The sequence below is a fragment of the Suillus plorans genome (assembly GCF_016647745.1).
Source record: "Suillus plorans strain S12 chromosome Unknown HD556scaffold_89, whole genome shotgun sequence".
Classification (NCBI taxonomy): Eukaryota; Fungi; Basidiomycota; class Agaricomycetes; order Boletales; family Suillaceae; genus Suillus; species Suillus plorans.
The window spans coordinates 58,371-80,748 of record NW_024537473.1 but is presented as its reverse complement, the minus strand read 5'-3'; the positions used below and the strand labels follow the sequence as shown (position 1 = coordinate 80,748).

The following is a 22,378-nucleotide window of genomic DNA, read 5'->3' as shown; positions in this document are numbered from 1 at the left end:
CCTTCTGCGTCTGATCAACCGAAGTATCAGATATGACTTGCTCTTGATGATCCATGAAGGTGTGGCTGTATGGAATGAGCAAGGGCAGATAAGTGTATCCAAAGTGGACGATCAATGAACGAGTTTGCGACTCATTTTATATTCATAGAACTTGATGCTTGTAAAAGCTGGACCGCGTGCTTCATCATAGTTATGGGTTACCGGTAGGCCACAGGATGAAAAGGTTTGATGACAGGCGAATCGACAGTCCTGTACAGGATTACTTGATGTCAGATACACACAGCACTGTATGCATAAAATCACCAGGAAGTCAGACTGAGCCCGCATTCCTTCTTACTGTCATCTAATGTTGCTGGTCAAAAATCGTTACAATCGAGAAAATCTGCTCGTTCCACGCACAGAACTATGAGAGAGCATACCCGACAAATAGTCAACCCTAGACGAATGAAGATAGTTGTACCGGTAAACAGGTACCACTCACAAATTTGACTGAACACTGCGGCTTATTTGCAATCGCATACACTACCTGAAGCAGCGTTTCGAGCTGGGACACGACGAAAAGGAAATTGTGGCTGTGATGTCCACGATATACATTGTTCTCTCAACACTGCCCAGGCCCCACACAACACTGCATGTGCCACGATCACAGTCGAAGTGATTGGGCGCATCTACACGCAGTGTCACGCACTAGTACTTACTGGAGAATTGGAGACTCAAGATAGTAAAGCAACCAAGATTTGATTCGAGTACGTACTAGACAGTTGTGAGTCAGACTCGACTCTTCCCTGCGTCATACCTAGATCTAAAACTCGCCTAGCCAGTTTATAAAGAAGGGACAATTTCTAAATTCCAGCACTGGTCGTTCCGATGCAAGAAGAAAACTTGAACGGCAACACCCGATTTCTGGCGCCGTGCACCGCCACTCTTCAACCTGTCCTCCGAGTCGAAGTTGTCATCATTCATGCCAGTTGCCATCCTGCCTGCGAACACTGCCAGGTGATGCATTGACGCCTCAAACCTCAAATTAACTTAGCAGACATCAAGACCCCCGTAACATTCCCTTTGCGTTCACAGCTCTGGAGTGGAAGTGAAAACATTGCTACGCTGAGCCCTCTTATTTTTGCTTTTTACTAAGAGCCTGATGAAGTAACTCATGGAAATGGTCAATATGCACCATCTAATGACTACTACGATTTATGACTAGGGACTCTAGAACTATCGTGTTGAAGATGCGCATCGTAGCTGTATTTTGAACATCCTCTTTGGCAACAGCTTCGTGGTCGCAGTCTGCTTCTCTTTGATAAGTTTGTATCATATACAAAGACTCAAATGATGTCACTCATTTATCGCGAGTTCAATGTAGTCTTATGGAACTCAATTGACTCTTCTTATTAGTCTCCAGAAACCCATTATTCAAGACTTCCTTGAGACGTCCGTTGTGATACCCTGATGCATCTGCGTCCAATATCACCCTCGATTCAATGTGACATGTCATCTATCGTACCGGAACTTCCAGTTCATATCATCCTTGCACGCATTTTTTTCATGGTACTCTCATTCTCACCTCCTTTATTGTGAATTTCACGATCACATAATGTACTCTACAGTGCACACAATGAACTACATATTTCGGCCCATCCCTTTTTAGCCCACTTTGAATATACTCGGTGCAGTGGGAACTTTAACGACCACAGATGACCGCAACAACGATGTCGTGTAGTCAGCTCTTTAATAATCACTTGGACAACGATGAATTCGGACTGCATGCTGGGTATAGACTATATATAATACATCTCGAAAGTATTATGATACACTGTACGCTCGGTGTCATATTACATAGTATTTGAAGATTCCATAGTAATGGGTCCATTGCTGCGATCATCGTTGGTACTAAGGTCTACAAGTGCGAGGAATGGAAAGGACTATGAAGAGACTCCTCAGGCCTGGGCCTGAAATTTGAAATTTTACATCTCGCAAAACCTCACTCCACGGATCCAAACACTATGGCCCTGCGGTACCTATGATACTTATTGTTTTGGCATCGGTATGAATCTTATGGTGAATAATTGGATGACCACGATTGAGCTGCATAGGCAGCATGCATATGCTCGCGCCGGAGCTACTAGTATAAGATGCGGTGTTCCATTGACTTGCATTGCATGCAATGAGCACACGGATATGCTCATGTTCTTAAGTTAGTGTTGAGTTATCGCATTCACAGGGACACAAAGATCTGGAACCCAATGCGCGCAGGGTAGCCACTTTATCTCGAATTATGCACTGAAATAGTTGGAAGCTCGATATCCATCGGTTGAGGCCTACTAGGTAGCTCCCTGGCGTTGAGTCTAATAGTCGCACCATAAGTTAATGTGGATGATCAACTCGCGGTTTCACTTACGTAGATAGTAACGAATTGGCATATGCTATTCGATGCATACCATCTCAGTCTGTGGGACGAAAGTAACTCAGGAGAAAACATCACTCACAACTTCTGAGAACCATGGCTACACCTCCGATGGCAGCAAACCCATTTGCCCAGTACTGGGCATTGTTATTTAGTTAAGAAGTTTTGCATAGATCATGCTGCGTACCAAGATGAATATGCTGATAGCCAACAAACTGTTGGGTCACGAAATAAGGTACTTAGTTGGGATTGCATCACAGCGGTACAAGACTTGCCACACAAGAAAGCCCATGGTGGTGAATTTCTTGGTTATGTTCTGGATACGGGTGTCCGTGCTACATCGCACAGGTGAATATTTTAACGGTTAGGTCACAGTATATCGACTTACCGGTAGACACCAGCTCTTGCAGGGCGTAGGTAAAAGTAGACAGAAAGACTGATCGTAGAATCACACAAAACGCTCTGAAATGCTCCTGCGGCAGAGATTTTGAGTATCTACCAAAACGATGTCAGGATAGCCTTCGGGGAAATGCTCCGACGTACTGCGTCGTTCGAGAAAGCCCCAGCCTCCCTGGATATGTCATTAAACTAGGTTTTCGAGTCTTACCACGAAAAAACTCACTGCGGCGGAATAAGTACTGCACACAAAGGGAACCTGTCAGTCACATGCACAAAGTAAACATTGTTCAGCCAACTGACTCAAACCGAGCACTATCATAAATAAGTCTGAGAGTATAACCAAGATGCAGTGCGCAATGGAACTCACCATAAGATGAAACTGCAAATAGGATCTGTTATTCGCCAACGTAAGTTTATGGACCTCGTTAATGTGATGGGATACTCACTATCGGTATGGCGACGTAGATGTTCTTGCCACTGACTGCGTACACAGCTGAATTAAAAACGACATACAACTAACGCATGACAACTTACTTATCCATACACGATGACAATAAAAACTGCGGTGTCAAGAAGTAAGCATCACTCGCAATAGCGATCAGCGTAGTACCTTTGTACCATGAATGGTAGGGTAATCTGGAAAGAACGTGAGATTAATGATTCTGAAAACGTCTTTAGAACTCACAGACACAAAGAGAAGGATCATTGCCTGCCATAAGTCGAGTTCAAGTTGGGTATGCTTAATCTAGTGAAGACATCTTGCTCACTGCTGTATCCCTGCAACTGCGTTAAAACCGAAAAACATCATGACTATGCACGTGAGACGCTCACCATGCCTGACAACTCGGGGATGTACTTCGAAAACAATTGACAAAGAACGACCAGTACATGAAACTGGTCAATAAGGTCCCGGTGACATTTAGAATCCTGGATCATAGTTAAATGATGTACACAATAGATATAGTAGAAAATGAACATGACAGTGACTACCTAAAAGTCCTCGGTTAGAGGGTATAAATGATACCACTGTCATGTACTCACAAGATATTTTAGCATTCGTATGTCATGAGGGAAGGCTCTATAATAACAGAAGCCCTGGGCAGCAGCAATACCTAGTTGCCTATCGGAGCCGTTTAAGTTGGTGTTCAATGGGTTCGGTAACCGAGATATACTGACACGAAAGAGATAGTCAACCCTAAAGGGTTGAACAGTAATATGTACTCAGTAGACATCAAAGCAAGAATATCGATATTTTGCTCCTACCTATGAACTGGATTGCAACTACAGACATGTCCGTCATTCCTGAAAGCTGGGAAGAAGATGGCTTAGTGGCACTGCACCAAAGGGAGGTTACATAAGACAACTTAAGGTAGACGCACCCACTTACTTATAATCCAGGTACTCAGGGTACTACTAGTATTGGCCAAGATGTAACGCCCAGCGATGAAACCTTATGTAAAACCCTGAAATGAAACGTTAAACATTTCCGCACAAAGTTGAATATAAAAGATTAAATGTACACTGCAATGCCGTACAAATGAACGAGCTGGCAATGTCTTTACAGGCTGGACTGACCCTAACGAGCCTGTGTATGGTGCGTAAGGCCTGATCCAGGATGAGAGTTGCTACTCAGTAGGTTCCTACTCCAACAGTCTATGAACGTCTCAGCTTTTGTTACTTGCGAATATGAATCAGCCGTCACTGATCACGCCGTCCCCTTTCCGTCCACCAGACCCTCAGTGTTGAAAGCTTCAAGGAGAGACGTACAAGCGAGCCCGAGTAGTCGCAGCCCAACTTTCCCTTCGGCCTTTCGTTTGCTATGTGGTCCGATATCCACTAATGTAAGTCCCAAACCGTCGCCGTGAATGTGACCGTTCTTTGATTTTCTGCCGAAACCCACTCATTCCAATGCTATGTAAACAGGGTAGAAGTCGGGACATTTTAAAGATTTGACCATTCGCCATGCCATGCGCAATCGCGCACCATGAATCTATGACCCTTGATGGTGGCCACACGTCCAACACGGAGCATCGTACGAATAGGGGGCGGGTCCTTCGTACGTAGTTGTGCCTTCAAGTTCCTGAAGGCTGACGTATGATCAGAAGTAAACGCCCCGCACTCGAATGGGACTATGTTTGACATAGGTCCTTGACCCTGTGGACAATAAATTTGATTGTTTAGCAAAAAAACCCATTGGATACGATGGATACTTCGGTGATCCTGTTGGGGTAGAAGATGCGAGGTATGCATTGCAAGGCGGGCCGTCAAATTGAAGTGAGGTGGGGATGGCTGAGACACGAGGGAGTTGCCTAGCATTACAAAACGCCTTCAATGTCATCAATCAATCAGAATTCCCTAGCCATTCTCGGCAGATTATCCGATACCAGGAGCCAATGTCGTTGTCGAGGGTGACCAGTGACAAAACGTGAATAAAGACTCGGCCAACGAGTCGGACGTCAAATTTTGTCTACAGTAACGCACGGTTTCTACGGAGGATGTTAACACCGTGACACTGAAGGAATTCTGTTGCAACGAGTTTGAAAAAGCCTCCATCAACACATGCAAGCTCGTGGCTAAATGGATGGGGCATAGTACACAAGGTGTGTTGTCTGTTTGCTGGAGTCGAGATGCGTCAGCAAGCGCTCAGCAGAATCGTCGATGTGCTAACTCCGGAGAACGATGCCCTTGTAGTTCTGTGGATGTTTGGGCGACCATGAGCGAATTCATGTTACAGGGATTTTGTATGTTTTGCCCTGTTATCTGCGATACAATGTGTATGCTTAGTCCTTTCAAGTTTAAGTCGTCGTCCTCACACAATTTGTCATCTTCCTCAAACTCAGGTGCGTTCTGTGTTGTGAATTTCATCCAGCAGGAGTTTGGTTCGAGTCGATCGTACGGTGTAGGGAGTGGCATCCTATCGTATAATATCTCGCTGCTTCCTACATCGAACGAGCAGAATATTTGGCTTCGGCCTGCAGTTGTAATGTGGGCTGTGAATCAGGGTGAATTAGCGAGTGACTTCGAAGTTGGCCGCCGGCAACACCCGATTTCCATGAGAAATGCGACTCACCGAAGCAATCGGAACCTCGTTGCCAATATGGTCTGGGAGAAAGTCGGCGTAGTAGTAACACTGTCCTTGGTTCCTCCATCAGTTTGTGTCTTACAAGGCGACGAAGTTGTCGTCTTCTAACAAACGTCCTACAGGCTATTTTGGTTGAATACTGGAGCCCGAAATGTTCCAGCTTCCAGCACCTGAGAGGCGTGTCCTATCATTACACACAACTCTAGGCTCAGACCCAGTAGAGCTCAAGTGTTCTACACTATACTATCCCGTCTCCTGCGCCAAAGACGGTCTCACACTTGTGTTCACACACGGAATTGCTGGTCGTGAGTTATTCCATCCAATCTCGTGCCCTGACCCCAAATGTGCATCAGACAAGGAACAGTACGACCCTACTATCGCTCGCCTGCTTTCGCGCGCTCAAACTCGCGCTACGATTCGAGATATATGGGTGCTTGACTTCCCCAATCATGGTCAAACGGCACTTCTCAACCGCCCCGTGCTTGATGCCCGCAAGGCAGCTGGGAAGTCGATGTGTAGTACGTTCTTCCTCCTTATGTATTACTACTAATGCTAACATTGCCTCAAGCAACGAAAGATATCGCGCTCTACCTCCGAGCCTTCCTCTCCACTCCCTCTCTTAAATCCAGCACTGTCGTAGGAATCGCTCATTCTGGGAGTTGCACGCTCTGGATATTGGCGCTCACATCCATACCCCCTTCTCTTACACCCTTTGCTCTCATAATGGTCGAACCTACATTGATGTTCCCTTCTCTCACTCCGACTGACTCTCGCTCCATCCACGGAGCCGCGAACGTCCGAGGGTCACTTGCTAAACGCGATCGTTGGACAGATAGGGAAGCGTTGACGAGGTGGTTGGTGGGTGGGAAAGGCGTTTGGAGGAAATGGGATAAGAGGGTTGTAGATGATTATGTGAGGTATGGATTTGAGGAGGTGAATGAGTCGCACCTTGGTACGGGGAAGAAGAGTTATGTTACACCTACATTGAGAAAAGACGAGGAGAGCCCGTTGTATGCGTGTTTATCGCATACGGTGGAGACCGAGTCTCTTGGGCGTGCATGTAGGGCGGTGGAGGAGGCTGGGAGGGGAGTTCATGTCGTCTGGGCTGATTTTGAGGAGTTTATGTGCGTTGTCTTCTTTCTTTTCTGTTCGTGGTTGACAGTGTTGTGATGGCGTTCGTGTAGATCTAAAGAGTCGAGGAAAGAAATTTTAGACGCTGCGGAGCACAGGGTGGTGTCTCAGCGGACTATCAAGGGGGCAGGACATTTGGTATGTGGCTCTGTCTTATTCTGCTGTCGAAGTGGGTTGTAAGATATCGTCTTCTCAAATCTATTAGATTCCGCAAGAGAAACCAGACGAACTTGGAGAGGCACTCGTAGAAATACTGGATGAGATTGTGAATGATTCGGGGAACGCGAAGGCGAAGATGTAGGATGGTAGGTGAGTCTTTACGGTTGTTCCTTGGTGTCCGGAGATGTTTGGCTGATATTACGCATAAAGATATGATCTTATCAATATCGCTTGCATACAAAAATTGTAAATTCATCAAAACAAATTGCGTACGCGTCAAAATTACAATATTGTAAAAGCGCTTCATCGCTATGCATGTGATTTCAAACTTGAGGCTCTTGGTGTAGTAGTTTATTGTGCATGTTACACCTGCACATTCAACTATGACACGGAAAGATTTTAAGGTGACTTCTTCGAAGACACAGGTTCGGGAGATTAAGTTGAGCTTAGTGCTGTTATAGCAAGTCCCTCGACGCCTCACGAGTATTGTCACAACATCCCGGAAACCCGGCCACGAAGATTAAGCTAAGGACCATTTCCCTACTCGACGTGCATTCTCGATGCGTCTATCACCTATTGACTTGGCAAGGAATTTTTTGGACACCGGCCTTTGTTGGTTCCATATCTCATCATAGCTGCCTTTTTGTCAGTTCAAAGTTGTTTCGAAGATCTGGAACCGAGATACGTTGGTGCACATTAACCAAGGCTTGACCTGTTAAGATATAGCTCTCAATGCCACTCTGGTACGTACTCATCCCATTCGTTACACGCCTCGTATACGTTCACCTTTAACTCTCCTCAATCAGCGTACTAATTCCTCTGCTCTCGAATAATCTGCCTCGGTTGTTTGATCCATAATCAAGTCCCTCTTTTGAATCATTCGCAAGACGACCAAGTCCATCGAGTATCACAATCATGTACATACATACAACACAAATCATATCTTGATATCCCTCATCTGCTTCATAATACCCCTCGTCAGCCGCATAACCCGCACGCCCAAATTTTTTCCCAATCATCAAAATCATACCAAAATTCTATGGGAAAATGGGACACCTTCAACCGAACTTCTTCCGTTCGAATACATTCCTCTCCTGGACCAATCTCAGCAAACGCATTTATCCTCCAATCACGGGCATCATCGCTGCGGCGCAGCATGGCTGCAGATAACGTCAACAGCTCCACGTGAAAGCTTCTTCCCTTTCTTCCCTCTCTGAACTGATTGAAGTCATAGATATCGAAAGGGGGTTTGATATGTGGGTAGGCCATTGAGAAAGTTTGAAGGTTCTTGAAAGAAGGCCATAGCAAGCTCTTCATCCACAGAGGTAGGTCGTAGTTTCGAGATCTGCCATAAGACATGGCTACAAAAAAGCTGTAGTCGAATGTGGTTGTGTGGGACCCGTAGGTGAGGTGAGAGATCGAGGAAAGGAAAGCGGATCCTTGAGGGGTGTTCGTGAGGAGCTCCCATGGGCCGTTGGCGACTGTCTCACCCGACAGCGTCAGAGCTTGTGTCTTCCAAGGAGGGGGGGAATGTTCGTCGTTGGCATTTGTGTCTGCACGGGACTTCCATGCGTGTTCCAGGCATTCTGAAAAAAGCTTCAGACTTGTCGAACCAAGGGCAATGGACGGCGCAGCGAGCAGCACTGGAGTCAGGACGCTGATGGTCAGCTTGCGCGCCGATGCATAGTCTGATTGGAGCAAGTGATTGGGTACGATGTTGTTGTCAATGCACCCAATCCATATCTTGTGTATGTGAGGCGCATACTGGAAATAGAGGTCGTTTGGTATTTGTTCCTCCCCGCGCTTCAAACGAAGGTCGTTTTGTTTTTGGATCTCCGCGTACTCTTCCTGCATACGTAGAGCATCGACAAACCTGTTTAGGTTTTCTGATTTCGGCAGCAAGATGGTGTGTAGGAGTTCGGGAAGCACAATGCGCCTGACATCTTTGGAGACGAGACAAAGTGCGCGTGCGGAGGAGTATGGACTTTTGACCTGATATCTGTCAGTCTGATCAAAGGTAGCTTGTGCAGAATATCTGAGGATGCGGCAGGCAAGTTCAGTTGGAAGGTTGGTAAACGGAAATTTGGAAATAGAGTCCATGACAGGCGAGTAAGATGCGAAGCTGGATTGAAGGAGTCCTACCTTTGATATTTTATACTTGCCTTATAAATTGCAGCGTCATCCACAGCAGTGTGGATGCATTGTAAGTGACCACGCGCTGTGGTCCAGTGGTCTATAGCAACGTTATTGTTCCTTCTATTAGGTCGGACAACGTGCTTGGCTCTGATCCACGGTGGTGCTCTGGTCCTGTCATGCGAAATTCCTCATTGTTAATTACTTGCAGAGGTCATCATTAAGATGAAACAAAGGTAGCACGAACCATATAGTTTACCTGCATTCTCACTTCTGACCAGACTTGATGCTCGTACACGAGCTCATTCAGGTTCTGTTGTGGCACTCTTGTTGTACACAGTCGCTCGCTGAGTCGAGTTGCGCCTAAGAAAATTTGGCTGTGCTTAAACGCTTAAGCAACAGAGACCTTCCAACTAAACATAGCAATAAGTGTGCTGAGTACATCACACACTTAACACTATGTTCACTGAAAAGTACGAGATGTGGACGACAGAAGTATTGCAGCCTGGTGGTCGTCAGCTTGAGCTCTAAGATCAACAATCTCACATCATACGATTCGCTGGGCCTATCCACGCATATCAACCACTCCTCCACTGGAGAGTTCCGCATGAAGTCCCTCACCCGGCGTTGCTCGAACCAGGCTACACATGGGCCAGACAAGTCAGATGGCCTATTCGCAGGACAACGGGTTGTTCAGCAAACTATGGTATACTAGGATATCGATCTCTAGTATCATTAAGAGTGTAGTGAAATCTCCGTTCATCAGCTGTTAAATAGATCATACTATCTGCGGAGTTTACAGTTAAAACCCCGTTGAGCTCAGACTCATCTCACCGGTGGCTGATATATATGCCCTACTTCCTCAATCACCCTCGTACAACATCCCTCAAAGGATATCGAGAACGGCTCATGAAAGGCGTTCGGCCTTTCTAACCAACTTTCAACTCCTCTCACCACTACCTCGCTGCGATTCACCTGTGGCCCACGTACTTTTCAACACATCTTATATCGCCACCTTTCAACCATTCCCCGATATTTGCGTCCATCGTAGTAAGCCATTTCCAAGCTCGTCCGCATCATGTCGCCTTGCATCATGCTCGTACGATGTTTGATGTGGCATCCCATTCTTGCATAAAACATGCACATCGAGCACAGTAGGTCACCTCGACCGTCTAGCAAAAACCGATGCCAACTTCTTTTTCCCGCTCCGATTAGGAATGACCAGCCTACGAATGACATTGACAGTCTTATAGTGAAGGGACAACACTGTACATAGCAGGGGAAAATATGTGCGTCCTGCACAACCACATACTCTTTATTGACAACAACTTAACCTGACTCGTCATGAACAAATCCAGCTCGAACAAAAAAAACGCTCCCTCGCTCTCCCTCTTTTGTTCGAGATGAACAGTGTTGCAGGTTGTCAGCTCTACCATCTCGAACACACGAGGTGGTGGTGGTATCTTCGACGAAGACGTTAATATTGGGAAGACATGGCAAGGCTCGGGCTAGAATATCGATATTGAAGCTTGAACCCGCGTTCGAGTTCGCATCTGACTTATGTACATGCTGCTCGTACGATACCGGTGTAGGAAATGGTAAACATTTCTACGTGCATGGCATGGTGGATATGTTCACCAGTCCCTGCACCGGTACACTGTATGTATATAGTATCAGCTCGAATCAAATCAAATCAAAAGTACTTCTCTATCATCTACCTCGAAGTCACAAGAACAGTGAGACTTGGCACAGCGTGTGTTTTTAATGTTTGGTTTATTTATGAAGCTAATCACGTTGGCCCCACAATCCACTATCGATATCCTTGCACGCGTGCCTCGAAACAAGGGTTCAACATTCTCGGTCACTTCTTGATAGGACTTGGTGTGCATAATTCTGGTTGCCTCATGGCATCCGTGCAGTCGCAGCAGAGATGGTATATCTTTACGGCCACCCCCCAACCACCCCCATAACACGAGGTTTTCTACACTGATACCATTGTGGGGTGCTTGTAACAACTCGTGCATGGCCGTAATGTGTGGGCGCCCTTCAGTGCACCGCCCATGGGAGCGTGCCTACAGTTTGGGTTTTCGTGCTCAATACGAGTCGTGGTATGTTGCATTATCCGTGCAGTGCATACTTTCAAGTGTCGCGGCGGAGAATCACAACTATCTTCATCAATTTGTGGGTCAGTTACCATATCTAGCTTACGACGATCCTTCTTCACAGGGTTCTTCGTGGGTACCTGGGCATGCATGTAAGCCACGAGGTGGATCTGAACGCTTCGATATCCCTTACATATAGTAAGAGTCTGTTCGCGATGTGGCACAGCACAGGGGTTTCTCCCATCTTTTGCGTCCTATAAGCCCTCCCATATACTATGTCCCGTACAAAGCAAACACAGGTAAACTCCGAACAAATTCCTTTGACTCTATCTTGATAGAAAAATATAGCGCAAAAAGCGCAAAAACCAAAAACCAAAGCGCACGCCCCTCGCCGCCTTTTTCGCTCAATTCAATTCATTCTCCTTCGACGAAAACCAGTCCTCAAACAAGAACTTAGACCGCCTCATCAAGGTCCTGAGATGTGACGTCCAAGATCCAGAGAGGCGCGAAGTATGCAAGGGGTTCAAAGACGCGCTCGTTCAGGAATTCAATGAGCGTTTCGGGAATGACGGAAACAATATTTCGAACTGGCAAAATTTGTGCCGCGTGCTTAGAATCGATCCTGTTCCGGATTCGATTGAGGCGTGTCGTCAGGTTTGTAGATCGTTATTTCAGCGAGTCATCGTGGCTGATGTGCTTGTGTAGTGCGTTTGGGACACGCGTGTCAACCTTGTAGACCTGGTTGATTCTGCGAGGACTGGGAAGCCTGCGAGGCTGTTTCCGACCTTGGGAGAGTTGACAGCATATACTCTCCGGGAGCCGGAGAAATTCTTTCCGAAGGAGAATGTGTATCAAGGCGGGAAGGAGTTGCTAAAGGAGATCACAAACCCGTACTTCGGGAAACGGAGGAACGGGAGTGCGAAGAGAAAAGAAAGAAAGAAGAAACAGAAGGCCGCAAGGGCAGCAGCAGGAGGTGACTGAATGTGTGTTTAGTGGTAAAAACTGACTGGAGCTGTCTCTTTGAATTCGTTTCGCAACGTTCACTGTACCAGTAGCATGCGCACTATGTCCTGTCAACAACTTGTAATTTTATCTGCATACCAGGGGAAAATACTAAGAGTGAAACAAGATATATGAGATGAACCTTGGTCGATGTCCTTTGTCACTTCATTATGTGCCTTTCTGCGCTCGTACCCGACTCCGAAGCTCCCGACAACTAGTAAGTACCCCTACTACAAAATCATATACAGGACGTTGGCATAGTTTATCGTGCAGGCCCTACTAGCTACTGCCAATGTGTACATAATGACAATCAAATGAAACGCGCAGTCCGGAAAACAGCGATAGCTATTAGACCAATCTATTAGCACCGACTTCCCATAGAACACACTTCCCATCAACCACTCTAACTGAATACTCCCGATGGTGCCACAATGGCACCCACACTCTCGCGGTACACTTCCTCCCATGTGCACCCCATCCACCATATTTTGCACCACCTGTCAACGGACATCGACATCATGATGTTACATATAAAAAAACCAAAATTCACCAGCATTCGCAATAGCCATAAGCGGCACTGAAGCGGGTATGCCAACAACCCCTGTAACTACAGAAGCAGTACCGGCAGCGCAAGCGCCTCCGATGGTTGCAAGCATCTCCATGGATTCATCGCGACTGAACTCGCGACTCTCCGTCACAGAGCGCGCTTCAAAACGATGCGGGAGGCTGGCGAGGTGCGTTGTCCAACGTTCTCCGGGCTTGAGCTGATTTTTCCAATTGGTAGGGACGCCTAAGAAGAAAGCAACATGGATTTCTTCGGTAAGGTTATTGATTACTGTTACGTCAGGCATCTTGGTAGAGATTGTAGAAAGTATCCCCAGTATTGGGAACCCAGGCTATACGTAAAGCATGAGGTGAAGGCACATACTTATGCTACCATACAGACGGAGCTTCAAACTTGAACGATTGTCAACATTAGTGGGGGCCCAGGAGGCTTTTGTTGAACGTAAAGAAATTCCCGGATCACTAACAACATGCATGTGCAAGAATGCTTCCACATTATATATAACCCGTTTTGCAGGCATTGTGGGTCCGATATCAAATACTTGACGCCCACCATGCACGATTCAAATCTCGTATAGTCTAATTGAGACCTTGCGCTCAAGGCCTCAATATGTGGGCTTTCGTGAATATCTCAAGTATATACTATCTCTTATGTAAGATCCCATTACTCGTCCTCTTCTATGAACTTAACGTTATGTTGCACACTGTCTGAAGCATGGCGTCCATGCAAATGATGTAGACCTGCTTACGAGGGAGGTTCCCCTCCTCAAGGTTCATTTGGACATTCTGGCACGTTTCATCGATGGACCTGTTCTGCTCTTGTGATCTCGTCAGCCGGAACAGAGAACGTGTTTCGTCGTCCATGCCGGGGTCGAAACGTTAGAGGCCCATGTCTTTGAAGTACTTCCAGTCAGACACCTTTCGAGTGCCTGATCCGTGAACGTGATACCAAATCATCCGGGAGTTCAGGCATGGATCAGGTTAGCTCGTGACGGTGCTAGTGATCTCGATGAATCTCGTAGAAGCGGCTATGGGATGATTTCTGGACAAGCCACGGACGGCATTGAGGAAGGACGACTCGCCAGCTCTAGCAGAGCCAGTGGCTGCGAATGTGGATGAATCCCAGACTGTAATGATACTGGGCCTTCATCCGACCGATATCTTCCTCTGAAGGGCGACACTCGGGGCGAACACCTTTGAACCGTTTATAACCAGCAGTGAGCCTAGCTTCCTCCGCTCTGCAACTATCTTCTGCAGTTAACTGTTGCAGTTCTTCCGGACGGCTCTGCCACGTTGATTGCGCGGATCACAATCATTGTTTCATCTTCCTTACTGCCTATTCTGCTTCCAGTTACTTGACTCTGGCAGAACGAACTGGCCAGATGGCCGCAAGCGCGGACCCTGCAGATGTCACAACTGGCCACTAGTACGAGAACCATGCGGGGCAGAGAAACTTGGGTAGCGACTTTACACTGCTGAGAAGGGCGGTGTGGTATTCTGTTTTCCGCATGCGTCCCATGCAACCTAGAATAAGATTGACTGACCAATTGCGTAACTTCAAGCTTTCCTGTAAGACCTCTGTATGGATTGCGATAATGTAAATGTGGCGTGCAGCTGATGATAAATCTGCAGGGAAGACAACTTGACAAGAGGCAAGCAGGGTGGGCGACAGAGAGATCACTGGCAAATCATGCTGGTTTTGGAGAGAGATTTTTGCGTCCGTCAGCTAGAACCCGCGAACTCGGTCAGACAGGCCATTAAAGCACAACTGTTCGTGCAACTAGTACATAGCATCCCGTCCATGTAAACTGAAGATCACACAAAAGCATGTAGACTGAGTGGTGTTTGAATTCCATGCAAGTAATTATGAGGGATACAAATACGTGAAGTGCATGATGGTGAAGGGGGCGTAACGGCGTGCAACAACAAAGCAAGTATAATAAATCAGCATAAATGAAGTGACGACTCAAGTGCTGACGGCGCTTAGGAATTATTGTACCCCGCGCGTCACAAAGTCGCAGGTAAGGTTTAACATTCCTTACTTAAAACCCGCCCATGCCACCCATGCCACCCATACCTCCCATGCCACCGGGCATACCACCAGCAGGTTTGTCCTCCTCACCATCTACAACGCAGCATTCGCTCGTGGTCAGCAAGCTCGCGACACCTGCGGCATCTACGAGTGCTGTCCGTACGACCTTGAGCGGGTCGACGATACCACGTGCGATCATGTCAGTGTACTCGCCCTTTGCCGCGTCGTAACCGTATGCGAAGGAGGAGTTGGACGAGTTGATAAGCGTGCCCACGATGACGCTTGCTTCTTCGCCCGCGTTGGTGAGGATTGTGCGTGCGGGCTGTGTCAATGCGCGGCGGATGATGCTGACGCCGAGGCCCTGGTCGAAGTTGGCAGTTGGGATGATGTCGGGGTCAGAGGAGGCAGGTTCGCCGGCTACAGCTGTCTTGAGCGAAAGGCTAGCCTTGAGCAGTGCGACACCACCGCCCGGGAGAATACCCTCCTCGACAGCGGCACGAGTTGCGTTAAGTGCGTCATCGTACCGGTCTTTCTTCTCTCCGACTTCGACCTCAGATGAACCACCGACTTTGATGACAGCGACACCTCCTGAGAGTTTCGCAAGACGTTCTTGGAGCTTGGACTTGTCAAACTCGGAGGTAGTGGGGTCATTCAGGACTGCACGAATCTGCTCGCACCGTGCTGAGATAGCATCCTTGGAGCCGGAACCGTTGAGGACGATGGTATCCTCCTTGGTAATGGTGATGCTGCCGGTGCTGCCCAGGAGGTCAGCTGTTGCGTGCTCAAGCTTCACGTCGAGTTCATCAGTGAAGACTGAGCCGCCGGTGAGGATGGCAAGGTCGCCAAGGATGCTCTTACGGTTGTCACCGAAACCAGGTGCTTTAATGGCTGCGACCTGGAGCTGGCCACGGAGCTTGTTAAGGATACAAGCTGCGAGGGCTTCGCCATCAACATCCTCTGCGATGATGACCAGCGGTCTGCGAGCTGAGGCAGCAGTTTCGAGGGATGGAAGAATGTCCTGTAGCAAGGAAATTTTCTTCTCGGAGAGGAGAATGAAGGGCTTTTCGAATTCGACTTTTTGAGTCTTGACGTCGGTGATGAAGTACGGGGAGATGTAACCGCGGTCAAAGCGCATGCCCTCTGTTACCTCAATCTCATCTTCGGTTGTCCGGCCCTCTTTTACGGTGATGACACCCTCTTTCCCAACTCTCTCCATTGCTTGCGCAATCAACCCACCAATATGCTCATCACCGTTAGCAGAGATAGTGGCGACTTGTGCAATCTCAGCTGTAGTGGTGATCGTTTTGGTATTGGCTTCCAAGAACTGGACAACCTTTTGTACGGCAGATTGAGCACCGCGACGAAGATCCATGGGATTGCACCCTGCCGCAACATTCTTGACACCCTCGGCATAGATAGCACGAGCGAGGACGGTTGCGGTGGTAGTGCCGTCACCAGCAATTTCGTTTGTTTTTTGCGCGACATCCTGCACGAGCCTGTTTCGGGAACGCGTAAGAATGGTATGCTGACAATGGGACGAAAAGAACTTACCGGGCGCCGAGATTCTCGAACTTGTCCTTGAGACTGATGCTTTTGGCCACAGTTACTCCGTCTGATGGTGATTCAGGTAAGAACAGTAGATCTATAGAGAGAAAAAGGGTTTACCCTTCGTGATTTTTGGGCCACCAAAGCTCTGCTCAATAATGACGTTGCGGCCTGTGAAATCGCGATTTTTTTTTTGAATTCACATTCGGTTCGCGAGAGTGAAGGGGTGATACTAACCTTTTGGACCGAGGGTGACACTGACAGCATTAGCAAGGACGTCGACACCCTTGAGGATGCTAGCACGACCGTCATTACTGAACTTGATCTCCTTGTGTACACTGCGGGTCAAAGTAGGCTTAACCTTTGCGGCAGCGCGACGGAGGGTACGGGAAGACGTGTGCATAGCTACTTCAACAACGAATTAGAATCAGGAAGACGAACTTCAAAGAAGAGAGGAAGGACGAATAGAAAAGAGAGGTGGTAAAAGCTTGCAATAAAAAAGTTCCAGGAAAAATCTAGAATTTCCCTGATTATGTAACCAAATACAGTTACTTGGTGTGACCATTATGTGACTGCACGTTATGTAAACCTTGAAAAAGAAAAATGATTACTTACTATATTTGACATAGAGTGTCACGACACACGTGACGGCTCCTGGTCAATAACCATTACCTCGCAGCGCCAACGGTCTGACGGACTATTGCGCTAACTTGCAGCTCACAAACTGGCAGTCATCATTAATGATATGAACGGTTACCACGAGCCCTCTATAGAGGAGCTTGAGAACGAGCTCCCTATAGTTCTTGATGGCCAGGTTCCGCTGGGCGACCTTCTTTCTAGAGTGGCCCAGGCCATCTATGCTGAGTTGTCTGAGCTTGCTGAGACGTGAGTATCTCACATGTTAACTCTACAAATTCTTTGAAAAAAACTCTATCAAGTCTTCCAAACATGTCCGATGGTGCTCGAAAACGCACACTCGCCGATTGGGTCGTGAAGACTAAGAAACAAGTTGTAAAGCTGTATGCCATCACTAAATGGGCGCGGGATGCAGAGACCGTACAGAAATGCATGGCGAGTGACGCGTTTTTATCAATGCTTTGTGCTTCATATCATTTTCCAGAACATCACTGCTTTCCTCATGAATCAGAACCAGCAATTCGAAGATGTCATGAAAGGCCTGACGTATGCAAAAGAAAGCTTGGACCCTGCCAGGTACAGGAACATTACACGCCCTCACGCTCGTCCTCACGCATTCCATGTCGTAGGCTACGAAATCATGACTTACTCACCTCGCTGGATGTCCTTACTACAGGCACATATCAGCGGCTACCGTCTGCCATCAAGGTTTTCTCCATCTTCCGTATGCTTGGATTATACTCATGTCTTTCCATAGAAATCTATCATTCCAATCACTCCCTTAACAGATGCTGAGGTTGTAAGCACGCTCAGTGACATGGAACACGCCATCCGCTACCGTCTCCGTATGTCGGAGATAATCCCGGTGGAAATGCTCCAGCATCGCATTGGTATCTTTCTGAGCTTGCCACCACAAATTTCCTTACTCAATTTATCTCAGCTAATGGACGTGTGCACTTCTCGGTCCCTAAGTTGTTCGAAAGTGCCATCTGCCTAAGAGGTGCAGAAAAGAATGACGGCTGGTTCTTTGTTAGCGTCAAGTTCCTCATCACCGTGGGCGGTGACCTCACGGGCATGCAAGGTATTGATATCGTCTGATTCACTACATACCGTCGTTTATGCCGTGTACCTAGAATTCCCTTCCGAGCCCACTGGGGTCCTCAGACGACATATTGCAGACGAGGCTAACATACGGATGGCGTGTTACCTTCCGCTCCCAGATACACCTGAATTTGCTCCGAATCCGGAAGATCCACCGCGACCGCAGCTTCCGGAAGGAACGGTAGATGCACCCCTGGTGAGGCTCTTTAATTTCCTTCGTAAGTGAAAGAGTTTCTTGCCGTTGGATGGGAACTCACGAAGACGCACAGAAATGATGTCCATGTCCTATCAACTTGAAATATTGTGCTACCAAGTAAGCAGATCTTCATGATCACAACGCTGTTGGTCGACGGCTTTCCCACAGGCTCAGAGGATGCGCTCCCTTGGCTGGGCTGATTTCCTCAAAGTTGAGATGCGCGATGGGCGCAGAACACTTGCTGTATCGTATTGGATGTAGGGCCCTCAGTTTCATAGACCATGCTCCTGTTGCTCATGTGTATCCAGGCGACCGCCGCAACCCGGGGTCCCCGTGTTGGCCCCCAATCGTCTCAAATTACCATCGCATGGTGGTACCCTTACCATTTCTATTGTCGAAAAGGTCGACAAAAAAAGCGTGCGATCGCCTATAGCGCGGATGCTTGCAGAGCTTCAGCAAAAGTCAAAATTAGGTGACATGCGCCCTTCTGATGATGTTGAAAACTTGCAGTTTGACGCAAAATGGGAACCGATGAAGGGCGTGTTGGCCGCCAATATCGACGCTGAGGAAACGATAGCTGCGGTTAAAGAGCTTGTGGTTGTATGTCAACGATTTCCTGCGCGATGAGGTTGCTCACATATGCATTTCGATAGGAGTCTGACAATATTGACTTTGAGTCGATGTTGAGAAAAGTGATCGAGGTGCACACACAAGCAATCCTGAGATTCTACCAAGCCCAACTTCAAAGGGGTCCCGTTCGAGTATTCTCTCCTGCAGGCAAAGTAGTCCTAGTTTTTGAAAGTGGGTACAAAACCATCAGGATTCTGATCTTGCGCTAATGTCACACAAGGGGGTTATCATTCTCTGCGCGTGCATCTCTGTGCCGACGAAGTCGCGATTGTGTCCATCGACACTAGGACAGGCCGGTTGAGTATCCGAGATACGGGCGACCTTGCAGCACCTGGCCGAGGACCACGATTTTCTGCCCTCTCTGACAAACTCAACGAAGCACCCAATATGCTTTTCGATGTGCTAATCAGACTAAGATTTAACGTGCGCCAGCTTACTTTTGCACCATAATCCTCACTGTATTGTATTGGCAGACAATTACAGATATCGTGGAACAAAAAGCTAACTACCTTGGCTTCCAAGTGTTCCGGCACCGAAACTTCTCAAAAGAAGGTTTGGTACTGTCAATTCATAGTCATACTCCGTCTCACTTCCGTCTTAGAGATTCAAAAGCTTGGACCTGCAGCGCGCGGCATGATGTATATCCAGCTTGCCAACTTCCCCACGCACTACCTCGTACTTGTCCTCACAGATGAAGAGTTCAGGTACGCGCTCATATCGACAAAAATGCTCTCGGACACGATGTTTGGAAACATGATTATGGAGGATATCGGCTGGCTTGATGTGAGACGAATACGAGGTGATAGGGGTGCTGGCGCCGGCATGGATGAGGTTGTGATCTCATCTATGTCGCACGAGCCACTGGTTTTGCAAAAGAGAAGACGAGATGATGTCCCTCCAGAATTATCAAGAAGCGAAGATAGGTGAGATATCTTTCAGTTCCCCAGTTTGTGTTGCTAACATATAAGCGTAGTTTCAACTTGGAGACGCAAGTACTCCGGGAGCTATATGCATATTGTTGGTATGAAACTTCATTCATTCGTCATCTAAATAATTCTCAATTGTTCTTCCAGCGCACGCGTTGCATACACCCGAGTCGAGCGCCAGTTTAAGCTCCGCGGTATCCCCTACACCCATGTCAACCCTACGATCACCCTCCCACAGATATCCGAGCTTGGTCACATTCAATCATCTCTTGCCCGTTCTGTACCGGCACTTTGTGTTCAGTCCTCAGACATTCTATCAGGTGCACCAGCAGCCGAGGCGGCCATGCCCAACATCCGCGTCATACCATTGAACTGGTGGTCAGACAAGAAGGCACAGGTGGTAACCTGCGTGAAATTGAAGTACGTACAACAACCAGTCGGGAAGCGTGCCGCGGCAGGGTCTAGCAGTAAAAATATCATTCGTCCATCGAAAAGAATCATCTATGATGCGGTTGAGGCTGTGGTCTCCTTTTTATCCGAAGAGGTTGACACCTGTGTGGACGAGTTTCTAGAAGAGTGGGCCCGCGTTTCTAAGATGGTTGTCATTGCCCGTGAAGGTGCGCTGTCCTTGAAGTTGTCGGTGTATTATTGATGCTTACACAATGTAGTGGCACGAATGGCAAAAGGGAAGAAATGGCCAGACGTGAGACTATTGTCATTTGACTTGCAAACTGTGGAGTTTGCGTATGCTTCAGTGAGCTTTGACGACCATTTGTCTAGTAATCTCTCACCCCACTTCTGCAGGATTATACGGTCTTAATTACTTGTACGGACCAGCTATCGCCTACAGGTGGATCCTTCGAGCTACGCTTTTCACGTTGTGCACCTTCGCCGACCCTTTTACAACCTTCCTCTCTCGCTCCCCCTCAACTTCACTTCCCGAACCACCAACTACGGACCAATCCCCATGAAGAAGCTGAGCCATATCTCCGCCATGTTCTTCGCCACGGCCCATTGGCATCCTCACTTGATCGCCTTGTTGAACTCCTTCGAAATACCCTTCCTATAGCAGTGGAACTTGAACACATGAGAGCGAGCTCCCGTGACTCTAAGCAGTCTCCAGGACGTGGTAGAGGTCGGCCACGTATAGCGGTCAAGACCGACACCTCCGAACCATGGGTAGACACATATGTCAAAGGCTTAGGCTGGTGGAGGGTGCTATATGGCGACCTGAGGTGCGGTTCTTTACTATATGCTCATAATTGTAACTGAACATGATGTGGTTAGACATGCTCTTGACTTCCGATTAATGACGGGACAACGGATTGCTATCCTAGATGCGTCATACTCTCTTTTCGGCTCAAGCTCCTCCTCAACATCATCACCGTCTTCCGAGCTTCTTAGTTTGCTACCAATTCCAGAGTTCAAGACCCTTGTTACTGACGCCATTAAATCTGTACGTATAAAAGACGAACACGCAAAGGTGGCCTACATCGACGCCGGGGTAGTCTGTGATAGCTCTTTTGTGAGCGGTGTGGCAAGGGCATTGCATGAACGAGTGTTGAAGAAGTTGCGGGATAGATAACCCCAAAGATTTCTCTACTCTACATATTGGTATTCTTGATATACCTAATGGATGCTTCTTTTGAAAAAACGCCATTATATTAGCTTACCTACCAACATGCCGACTAATGACTCTACATCAGTGAAGTCTGTGGTTCTAATCACCGGCCCTGACAATTTCAACAACCCAGAAGGCAAGGTCTTGAGGTTAACGCTCACCTCCTAGTCTTAATATTTACTCTTTTTCAGCTGGCCCGCCTTGTGTATTTGAGGGGGCTCGTAGTAGCGCCAGCACGCAAATAGGCACGGCCGGTAGAAATGAGGCAGCGGATGCCAAGTCACAGAATGAAACAGTCTAGCAGGACGTAAATGACATAAGTGAGGCAATTTGGATTTCCAGATTGCAATGAGTGAAGCGCTGCGACGGTGCGGATTTGAATACGGTTCAAATCAATGGTTCATGCGAAAGAACCCACATATCATGAACTATACCAGGGCCTAATATAATGACTCAGGATCCCAGTTATGATACGATATTCGTAATTGAACACGCTTCTGCAGGTTCTACCGAAATTTCTGCCAAATCATGTCCCTGAGTATAAGCAAGATATAAAAGCTGGTGGTCGTCCTACAGTATTCCCCCGTCCTCAGAGATATCATTCGAGATCCCCTTCAGAAAATTCCATATCACCTCGCACAGAAAATGCGGTTCTCCCTCCTCGTTGTTGTTGCTGCTTTGACAGTATCTATGTCCGTCAGTGCATGTCAAACTG

The 22,378-nt window shown here is 47.5% G+C and overlaps 7 protein-coding genes across 7 annotated transcripts; 3 read left to right on the top strand and 4 right to left on the bottom strand.

Moving 5' to 3' along the window:
• Window positions 1-2,006: 2,006 nt before the first annotated feature.
• Window positions 2,007-4,153, bottom strand: HD556DRAFT_1413761 (uncharacterized protein). Its single transcript, XM_041304256.1, has 20 exons — window positions 4,067-4,153; window positions 3,980-3,998; window positions 3,845-3,923; window positions 3,780-3,793; window positions 3,635-3,730; window positions 3,571-3,580; window positions 3,489-3,512; window positions 3,414-3,439; window positions 3,338-3,363; window positions 3,250-3,284; window positions 3,171-3,195; window positions 3,104-3,115; window positions 3,027-3,042; window positions 2,948-2,975; window positions 2,793-2,899; window positions 2,680-2,739; window positions 2,592-2,619; window positions 2,487-2,541; window positions 2,399-2,423; window positions 2,007-2,345 (listed from the first exon to the last, which is right to left on the bottom strand). The coding sequence occupies exons 1-20, from the start codon at window positions 4,101-4,103 to the stop codon at window positions 2,264-2,266; spliced, it is 804 nt and encodes a 267-aa protein (XP_041154092.1). The 5' UTR covers window positions 4,104-4,153; the 3' UTR covers window positions 2,007-2,263.
• Window positions 4,154-6,036: 1,883 nt separating this feature from the next.
• Window positions 6,037-7,317, top strand: HD556DRAFT_1247975 (Alpha/beta hydrolase fold-1; the record flags this gene model as incomplete). The annotated part of the gene is made up of 5 exons (XM_041298739.1): window positions 6,037-6,190; window positions 6,239-6,403; window positions 6,454-7,009; window positions 7,070-7,154; window positions 7,222-7,317. 5 exons carry the CDS (start codon window positions 6,037-6,039, stop codon window positions 7,315-7,317), a joined length of 1,056 nt encoding a protein of 351 aa, XP_041154091.1.
• Window positions 7,318-8,019: 702 nt separating this feature from the next.
• On the bottom strand, window positions 8,020-9,601 carry HD556DRAFT_1017003 (uncharacterized protein). Its single transcript, XM_041295889.1, has 2 exons — window positions 9,556-9,601; window positions 8,020-9,482 (listed from the first exon to the last, which is right to left on the bottom strand). The coding sequence occupies exon 2, from the start codon at window positions 9,273-9,275 to the stop codon at window positions 8,154-8,156; it is 1,122 nt and encodes a 373-aa protein (XP_041154090.1). The 5' UTR covers window positions 9,276-9,482; window positions 9,556-9,601; the 3' UTR covers window positions 8,020-8,153.
• A 2,018-nt stretch (window positions 9,602-11,619) lies between these two features.
• Window positions 11,620-12,455, top strand: HD556DRAFT_1413677 (uncharacterized protein). Its single transcript, XM_041304255.1, has 3 exons — window positions 11,620-11,709; window positions 11,759-12,064; window positions 12,116-12,455. The coding sequence occupies exons 1-3, from the start codon at window positions 11,686-11,688 to the stop codon at window positions 12,389-12,391; spliced, it is 606 nt and encodes a 201-aa protein (XP_041154089.1). The 5' UTR covers window positions 11,620-11,685; the 3' UTR covers window positions 12,392-12,455.
• A 305-nt stretch (window positions 12,456-12,760) lies between these two features.
• HD556DRAFT_1313299 (uncharacterized protein) lies at window positions 12,761-13,263 on the bottom strand (the record flags this gene model as incomplete). The annotated part of the gene is made up of 2 exons (XM_041300774.1): window positions 12,761-12,909; window positions 12,963-13,263. 2 exons carry the CDS (start codon window positions 13,261-13,263, stop codon window positions 12,761-12,763), a joined length of 450 nt encoding a protein of 149 aa, XP_041154088.1.
• Window positions 13,264-14,716: 1,453 nt separating this feature from the next.
• Window positions 14,717-17,073, bottom strand: HD556DRAFT_1016911 (chaperonin GroL). Its single transcript, XM_041295888.1, has 4 exons — window positions 16,791-17,073; window positions 16,674-16,724; window positions 16,560-16,620; window positions 14,717-16,504 (listed from the first exon to the last, which is right to left on the bottom strand). Exons 1-4 carry the CDS (start codon window positions 16,954-16,956, stop codon window positions 15,019-15,021), a joined length of 1,764 nt encoding a protein of 587 aa, XP_041154087.1. The 5' UTR covers window positions 16,957-17,073; the 3' UTR covers window positions 14,717-15,018.
• A 110-nt stretch (window positions 17,074-17,183) lies between these two features.
• HD556DRAFT_1530891 (mediator complex subunit MED14-domain-containing protein) lies at window positions 17,184-21,790 on the top strand. The gene is made up of 19 exons (XM_041309474.1): window positions 17,184-17,438; window positions 17,492-17,624; window positions 17,674-17,765; window positions 17,819-17,897; window positions 17,947-18,079; window positions 18,130-18,270; window positions 18,323-18,508; window positions 18,560-18,603; window positions 18,655-18,743; window positions 18,795-19,086; window positions 19,140-19,287; window positions 19,337-19,539; window positions 19,590-19,668; window positions 19,718-20,039; window positions 20,090-20,137; window positions 20,190-20,659; window positions 20,711-20,796; window positions 20,847-21,277; window positions 21,330-21,790. Exons 1-19 carry the CDS (start codon window positions 17,299-17,301, stop codon window positions 21,625-21,627), a joined length of 3,414 nt encoding a protein of 1,137 aa, XP_041154086.1. The 5' UTR covers window positions 17,184-17,298; the 3' UTR covers window positions 21,628-21,790.
• Window positions 21,791-22,378: the final 588 nt, after the last annotated feature.